Raw genomic sequence first — 8,544 nt, 5'->3', positions numbered from 1 at the left:
GTTATTGTGAACGTTTTCTGATATTAATCTGTTCTGAAATGCTTTTGATGTCAATAAAGTTTTAATCTGTTCTGAAATGCTTTTGATGTCAATAAAGTTGAGTTGAATTTACGTTTTTGTTTTTATTTTTACTTTTTTGAATCTACTAACATTATAAATGCACTCTCTGTCATGTTGTTGACGGTCTCTTCATCGAGTGACCTCGTTTTACGACATCCACCCAGGCAGATTACAAGAAGTTTGTTCTTTTTTGTTATTGGTTAAAACTGTTAAAAAGAAGAGCTAGGTTTCTACTTCATACTCCATTTTGTCCAAACCGTTTCTTGACGTTCAGACTTCGACGAAGAATCGACACAAGCATCGGTACATTTCTCACTGTCTAAAATACATTTCAGTCATGGACACAGGTGTCGTGATGAAGACTTTTGCTCTGATCAGTGTTTTTCTTCTTCCTGACTTTGCTGTCAGTTCAAGCAGGTAAATAAAATCTGCATTTGTCTGAGAACAAAAGTGAAAGTAAAACATTGCACTTCCTTTAAAATGTCTGTTAACGTCAAAACTTAACTTTGTTACATTACACATGTAGATAAACTTTCAATGACATTTGTGTTTATTAAGAACATAAAGAATATTTACTAAAAAGTAAATATCGATGAATAACTTGGTGTTAAACATGGCAGAGACCTTTTGTTATTACCATCTGAGGTTAATCGGTCGTGTTTAGATGGTAACCCTCTCATGTTCTAATTTTTGAGCGTTCCTGTTGATGCTTCCGCCACACGCCTTTCATCTTATTAATGATAAAGAGCATTAAATATTTTTAGTTGATGAATGCATTTGTGTGTGTAGCACTGTATCAAGTTCTGTTCTTTTTGTCGTGTTGTTAGTACAACTGGTAATGTTAATCCTGTAGCCTATGTCACAGTTACTGTTATGGTCTTTACTCTTCCTGTCTTTGTAACCTGTTTCAAATAGCTTTTTTTTTTTTCTAGATGATGATGAAACTCATTATTAATATTGTTATTATTATTAAGAGTCCTGCAATGTTTACACGTACGTGCCCTGCATTACAATGGATTCAAAACAGACCTTTTAAAATAATCTTTTACTGTGCATAAATATAACATTGTAATCTACGTGTAATATAGAGATTGCTAATGTGATGTCATCGTGACGTATTACCAGTGGTGAACGCAAAGCATTTTGGGAATCCGCGGCACAAACAGAAGGCGCCAGACTTGATTGCATGGAGGGAAGAACGCAGTGTTCAAGGTACCGTCTACCTGCTGTGTTATAAACTGCAATAGTCGTTCTCACGATAGAAGTGGCATAAAGCTTAAGAACGGAAAATCCTTTTATCGTGTTCCAGCTTGGAAAAATAATAGTACAAGCCATGTTTCAGAGGTGACAAAAAGGCGACGAATGGCATGGATAGCAGCAGTAAGGAGGCCCAAGATTACCTTTGATAACACTCCACCACACATGATGGTGTGTTCAAAGCATTTTCACAAAGGTAAGTTACAATTACTCTCTGTAAATGTTTTATTGTGGGCAAATAACCAGCGTGTTTTGTTTGATTTAACCAGACCATTAGATTTGACGTTAAGCCAATGTTAACTGTTAACTAGCATGAAATGGCTAGAAAATTAGCTGAAGTTACCAATGTACTAAAGCGTAACGTTAATCAGTTTTAAATGTTGTACATCTAGGCTACATAGCAATTTATTTGGTGACTGACTGTGTTTGCAGGCTAACCTGCCTATGAAATGTTGGAGTGTAATCCTGACTGGGCCCCTTCTCTGTACCTCGGCCATACTGAGGTCAAAGCTACGAACACAGACCGGTTCAAGTGGTTTAGGAGAAGAGCGACGAGTTCACAACAACAGCAACCCCCATCGCTAGGCACTGACAACACTGGTCCTGAGGCTGAGTTGGAAGCTCACATGAATCAACCTCTATCGCCAGGCACTGACCACACTGGTCCTGAGGCTGAGTTGGAAGCTCACATGAATCAACCTCCATCGCCAGGCACTGACCACACTGGTCCTGAGTTGGATAATGCAGCACCTTTATACCCAGGTAAATAGTAAAAGAATACAATATATGTTGCCCCCTGTGTATATCTAATCTGGATTAATTTGGAATAAAGGTTGTGATATGACACAATGTATTTTTATTGTTACTGTCAGACAACACTACACCTGCAACCAGTAAAAAGCAGAACACCGAGAACTGTGGCTTTCTTCAGAAGCTCTCGCCTGGAGACCTAGTGTTAGCGGACCGTGGATTTGATATTAAAGAAAGTGTTGCCCTTGTGGGTGCTACACTGAAAATACCTGCCTTCACCAGGGGCCATCACCAACTTAATGCAAAAAATGTGGAACAGACCAGGAAGTTAGCTCATGTCAGGATCCACATGGAGCGAGTGATAGGGTGTATGCGCTCTAAGTTTAACATATTAAATGACACAATACGCCTGGGATTTGTGGTGTCTTGTGAGGGGGAGGATAAAACTGCTGGATAAAATTGTGGTTGTGTGCTGTGCTTTGACCAATATGTGTCCAAGTATTGTTGTGAAGCCGTCATGTTAGAATTAAACACCATGCTCACATCTAATATGTAAATATGTTTTTTTCAAAAGATTTTGTAATGTCACTTCTCACATGTAATGATTTTTAGCCATCTCTGTAAATAAAATACACAAAGACTGAATGAAATTCTGCCTCCTTTATCTGTATTAAGGAAGAATTGTGCAAAATCAGTGTTATTTTGTTGCAAACACAATTACATAACTTAAATAGTAGTAACAACCAACTTAATTTCAGTTTCTTTACATATTTAACATGTAAATACATTTAGATGAAGACATTTATAAAGAGTCCATAGAAAAGACAACTGGAAATGTATGAGGTAGGTTGTGGGTGATAAGTCACAGACATGTGCAAGCATCGCATTGCCATAACTCTTCTCTGGCTGGACACAAATATAAGTAAACACTTTGCAGTTTGAATGATGTCCTCCTATGAACAAAATGATGGAGTATGTTTTTATGTTTCCACTGTTCGATCGCTCGAGGAGTGTGGTGCTTAAAACATTAGAATACCGTTGAACGGACGAGTTTTCTGCCCCACTTTTACAATCTCCAGGTCCTGGACCCATCCATCTGTAAAAAAGACCTGGGCCTGCTGCAGCGACTTGAAGTTACTGAAAACTTCGTGTGTATGCACTAACATTTAATATCATATAGTTGTATATATATGGGTGCTGAAAGTTGGGCAACAGGTTGACATCCCCTGACCAGTCACAGTCACTTTGATTCCCTTTATTTTCTCGTCATACCTCGTTTTTGCATTAGGATTTAGTTTTAGGCGGTATGGTCCGACAATGTTTTCTTTAGACCGCTGCATTTTGTAGGTTTATATTCTGTTTTTCACGCTTTTTATTATTTTCATGCCAGAACACTAGCCTGCTATGCGATGCCAGCCCATGTAAACTGGCCAAACATACCCATAATTCTTTGCGTTCTGATGACGTTGCCGCCCAGTTGGTCACATGTCTTAGCAATCTCTATAGTTACGCCACTTCGCATCCTTGTGAGAGCGGCCAATGCGTCACCAGAATATGCCATGAGAGGGTTACCATCTAGAGAATCTAGACACAAATTTTATTAATCATACGCCATGGGTTTCAAATCGTTTTTATGTGTCAGCCGGATCATTAAGGATCAAAAATCCCAGCACCAAACCACAAATGTGCTCCTTTTAGCTCATGCACTGGACACCATTTAGCATTTAAAATGAACAATATTACAATTATTTATTTTAAACAAGTCAATATTGTGTAAGAAAAACAGGCTCACCAAAAAGCGCAAGCCCCTTTGACGTTGTTTAATTATGTGCAGATAATTATAGATATGTGACACTTTAAAGACAGAGATGGCACAGGAGACAGGATTCCCCACACAGGTGAGACTTTTAATTAACAAAAGACGACTCGATGGCAGTAACACAGTTACATTTACATTTATGCATTTGGCAGACGCTTTTATCCAAAGCGACTTACAGTGCACTTATTGCAGGGACAATCCCCCCAGAGCAACCTGGAGTTAAGTGCCTTGCTCAAGGACACAATGGTGGTGGCTGTGGGGATCGAACCAGCAACCTTCTGATTAACAGTCATGTGCTTTAGCCCACTACGCCACCACCACTCCAGTTAATTTCATATTACATAAACGTGCACTTTATGGCTTGGTCTCTCTCCCTGGCTGTTGGTGGCGTGGCTGTTTTTATGCCACTCTCCCCATGCTCACTGAAATTAGAGACAAGTGTTAGACATAATCTCACTCAGGTGCAAGCGCCCTTACCGTTTTCTCTCTCCGGACGGACGCTTGACCCCTGCCGCCAAATGTCCCCACCGCCGGACTCAGGCCGGGGAAACATCCGTGAATTGGAAGCCTCTGCGAGTTGATGCGGTGAGAGGCGGTCTCCGCAAGTGACCGGGGTGCTCTGATTGGGCTTTGTATTCACCTCTGGCATGAGCTCCGCCCTCTTTGTAACTACCGTAGCCAATATGAGTAATAGGAGTACTTTATCTCCCAGTGAAAATTACAGTCGGCTCTGTCGTTCTTGAGCTTGGAGCAAATTCTCCTGTGTTAGATGCCCCAAAGTGGAGTTTTGCTCTAAGATCAAGAACGTACCCTCCTCCCAAGCTTCGCGGATGATGTCAAGCACATCACGCAGGCACCGCCCATACAGCAGCTTGAATGGGGAAAACCCTGTAGAGGCTTGCGGGACCTCTCGTACTGCAAACAACAGGTGGTCGAGCCACTTTCTAGCATCCTCGTGGACAAACTTACGACTCATATTTTTAAGGGTTTTATTAAATCGGTCCTCCAAGCCATCGGTTTGTGGATGGTAAACACTGGAATGGATCGATTTAATGCCCAATCATTTGTAAAGCTTGCGTTGTGTCCGTGACATAAAGGTTGTGCCCTAATCGGTGAGGATTTCTTTCGGAATCTCCACCCAGGAGATTATTTTGAAGAGTGCCTCCTCAACATTACGTGCTGAGATGTTGCGCAGAGGCACTGCTTTCGGATTTCGCATTGCATAGTCCACTAGGACTAATACAAAGCAATAACCGCATGCTGAGTGCTCTAATGGCCTGAAGAGGTCCATTAGAGCACTCAGGGGACCTTGGGTCAAGGGGACCTTGATCAAAGGAAGAGGGTGCAATGGCATATTTGGGGTGGCCGGTGGATTCACCAGCTGACATGCGCGGCATGCCACACACCACCTGCAGACATCGCCACCAATACCTGGCCAATGTTTTCCTTTCTCCTAAATGACCCACCATCGGATTATAGTGAGCCACCTGGAACACCATTTCCCGGTGGCTCCACGGTATTAAGAGCTGGGTTGTATCCTCCTTTGTTTGAGCGTCCTGCGTCACTCTATACATCCGCTCGTTTATAATTGCGAAATAGGGATATAAAAGTGCGACATCCGGCCGGAGTTGCTGACCATTGATCATTCTCACTTTGTCAAAAGCTAGCTTGAGTGTTTCATCTCTCGACTGCTCCAAAGTGAAATTCCCTTCAATAAATCCCCTGAGGATGGGTGGGGTCACAACCACTCCCCCCTCATGTCATCATGATATGGAGCTGACGAAGATGGCCATGTTTCCACCTCCCCTGCCAGAGCATTGCACATTTCACACCTCATCACTTTTGTGCAGGACCCATCCGTGCATATTCCCTTTATTACGTTTCTAAATGAGGTGGGAACTAACTGCAGCCAGCAGGCCGGTCCAGGCACCACGCCCGCACTTGCGCCGGCGGCTCCGTAGGGGCTGCCGGTGGTGCAAATCCCTGCGTGCGGGGAACTGACCTCGGTGGCGGAGCTCCTCACCTCCGTGGGGCAGGAACGGGCCCTGGGGAGAGAGCAGAGTGAGAGAAAAGAGTGGAGGGGGAAAAGACTGGGGCACACACATGGGGAGGAGAGAGAGAGAGCAGGGCTCTTTCGTCCTCGTTTACGCCGCCAAATGGTCCTCCACAAGCTGAACAGCTTCCTCCAGCGATGCTAGGCGGTGGCACTGGACCCACTCTGCCACGGCTCCCCTCCAGCAGCCACTTCTGTCACGCTTCTCAGAGCCATTGGGAGAATGGAAATGTGTGGTTGGTCTTCCCCAGCTTCAGGGTTCGGAAGAGCTGATGGTACTGCTCCGGACTCCGACTCACCCGCTGCAGGATGGCCCTCTTCAAATCATGATAGGCCAGGAGTTTAGCCGCCGGCAGTTGTTGGGCAGTGAGCTGGGCTTCCCAGGACAGCAACAGGAGGCCCACTGATCACGCGGCCAGCCCCAAATCCCTGCGGTTCTCTCAAACAGGTCAATGAGGCTTCGGCGTTGTCATCCACCCCTTCTTTAGGAGCGTGGGTGGGGGCAGGGCACTGCGGCGGTCCGGGGTCGTGGCCAGGGTTTTCTCCTGGCCAAGGAGGCTCTGGATTGCATGCCAGTTTGCATCCCCTGCTTGAGCCCGCAAGATCTCGAAGAACCAGCTGTCCTGGTCCTGGCGGAGCTCAAGCAGGCCTTGCTGATGGTTCTGATGCAGGCTGGTGAGAGACTGGAGGATCTCAGTCAGCTGGGAGGGCTCCATGGGACGTACTTTGACTTTCCCGGTTTTCGGCACCAGTGTGACACTTTAAAGAAAGAGATGGCACAGGAGATGGGATTCTCCGTGCAGGTGAGACTTTTAATTAACAAAAGAAGGCTCGATGGCCATACAACACAGTTAAAGTGACGATATGAACCTTGAAGATTTCACCATCAGAGTATGTTGGGCTCACCAGTGCGAGTAACTGCTGATTTAATGCCCAAAATTATTAATGTAATATTGCAGCCTACCATCAGAATAAATACTCCCTAATGCACCTTTCCTCATATGCCAAGTACCAAAAGAGTTTGCCAAAAGCTGTTTTTTAGCTCTCACATGGCTACGAGTGCTCTCCCTAATGCGGTAATGTTGGTTTTATTTTTGACATTCCTTTGATATTCAGAATTAAACCCATTTAACTCTCTGCATTGTTCACATAAAGAAGCCAAAACAACAGAGATATACATAAACAGATGTTCTTGATATACTGTACAGCACAAGGCTTACATTTCAAAACAGGTTTTTCTTTCCAACCAATTTTATTAAAACTTAGAAAAATATTCCTTTTATGACACAATACTGTATTTATGGAATATGCACTACAAATCTAAATGTAATTTTTTATTCTAATTAAAATTAGAATTGTTTTAATTGTCAAAAAGTAATTTGATGTCATTGTAACATGGGATCACATTAAACACTAATGATGAGAGCAGCACTGCAGCTCGCGTCTGACTGAGAGGAAGAATTAAACAGATCACAGTCCAGTTGCACTCTAAACTTTCCAAACAGCTTCAGCTGATGTAGATCGCAAATACAAGGGAATTATGCAAAAATATCAAATAATTAAATACAGAAGCACTCTCGTTGTGGAATAAGTGGAGTCAGAGCTCTTTAAAGGAAACACCCAGGTGTTACATCTTAAAAGCAGTTATATATAATTTGTTATAGTTTTATTAAAGTTCAAATAATACAGAAGGAGGTCATTTAATTAACTATAAACTCCGACTCTGACATTTTTCTGTGCGGTCAGCGCCTCTTCCATGAGTTGTGCGAATGTCCCGATCTAAGGGGGAGAGATTGAAACTGCACCCGGTTGATACACACTCTGTCGCGGGACGCTCATCCCTCGAACACACACACTTAATCCAGCTAGATTATAACGCAATGGCTTGTGATTTATTGAATTAGAATATATGTCACTGTGCATTTCTTATCATGAAGAAAATTGGTAATAAGCAGCTTTATTAATAAGAGAGAGGTTTTTTTTTTTGTGAGTTAAAGATGGATTGAAGTGAACAGAAAGGTGAGAGAGGGTAGTCTTCCCCCATTATACACTACAACAAAATATGTTTATGATTTAGTTTTTGCTTTTTTTCCAATAAAAGTATCTAAAACTCATTTAAAACAATGTACATTTACTTTTAGAAAAAATTGTTATCTAAGAATGTTGAATATAATATTAAAAATACAAATATTTTAAAATATCTAAAAATCCTTTTAAAAAAAAATGCATTCACCTGAGAAGCAGCACATGAGATATTTATACTTGCTTTTAGAGAATAGATCTTGAAAATAAGTGTATTTTTTCTTTACTGCACTCACAGAAGCATAACCAAGTGACAAAATACACTTATATACAAAATACACTTACATTTATGAGACATTCTCTTAAAGCAGTGGTTCTCAACCGGTGGGGCATGCCCCCCCGGGAGAGTAGGCTACGATGGAAGGGAAAAAAAACTGGAAAAAAAATTTTTTGGGCACGTTTTCTTTATCACCAAACTACTGTCATAAAAAGTTATAGTTTTGTACATAACTCCTGAATAAAAATTTAAATGTGTTTGGACTGATTGAAAAAAAAAAAGTTTTGAACAAATTTGATTGGTTTG

The 8,544-nt window shown here is 42.1% G+C and overlaps 1 protein-coding gene across 3 annotated transcripts; it reads left to right on the top strand.

Annotated features, from left to right (window-relative positions):
• Nucleotides 1-318: 318 nt before the first annotated feature.
• Nucleotides 319-2,702, top strand: LOC127650252 (uncharacterized). 3 transcript variants are annotated; one of them, XM_052135570.1, is made up of 5 exons: nt 319-477; nt 1,149-1,272; nt 1,403-1,513; nt 1,750-2,079; nt 2,190-2,702. In XM_052135570.1, the coding sequence occupies exons 4-5, from the start codon at nt 1,767-1,769 to the stop codon at nt 2,522-2,524; spliced, it is 648 nt and encodes a 215-aa protein (XP_051991530.1). In that variant the 5' UTR covers nt 319-477; nt 1,149-1,272; nt 1,403-1,513; nt 1,750-1,766; the 3' UTR covers nt 2,525-2,702. The 3 variants fall into 3 exon arrangements, with proteins under 3 accessions (XP_051991530.1, XP_051991528.1, XP_051991529.1); XM_052135568.1 differs by having other exon boundaries at nt 1,370-1,513; XM_052135569.1 differs by having other exon boundaries at nt 319-1,272; nt 1,370-1,513.
• Nucleotides 2,703-8,544: the final 5,842 nt, after the last annotated feature.

This window comes from Xyrauchen texanus, chromosome 10 (genome assembly GCF_025860055.1).
Source record: "Xyrauchen texanus isolate HMW12.3.18 chromosome 10, RBS_HiC_50CHRs, whole genome shotgun sequence".
Taxonomy (NCBI): Eukaryota; Metazoa; Chordata; class Actinopteri; order Cypriniformes; family Catostomidae; genus Xyrauchen; species Xyrauchen texanus.
Note: the sequence above shows the minus strand (reverse complement) of the source record. Positions and strands in the feature narration are given on the sequence as shown.

Bases quoted from the DNA above. Each gene is read 5' to 3' on its own strand.
- LOC127650252 (XM_052135570.1), top strand. From the start codon at position 1,767: ATGTTGGAGTGTAATCCTGACTGGGCCCCTTCTCTGTACCTCGGCCAT. The intron at 2,080-2,189 runs GTAAATAGTAAA...TGTTACTGTCAG, and splicing joins TGCAGCACCTTTATACCCAG to ACAACACTACACCTGCAACC.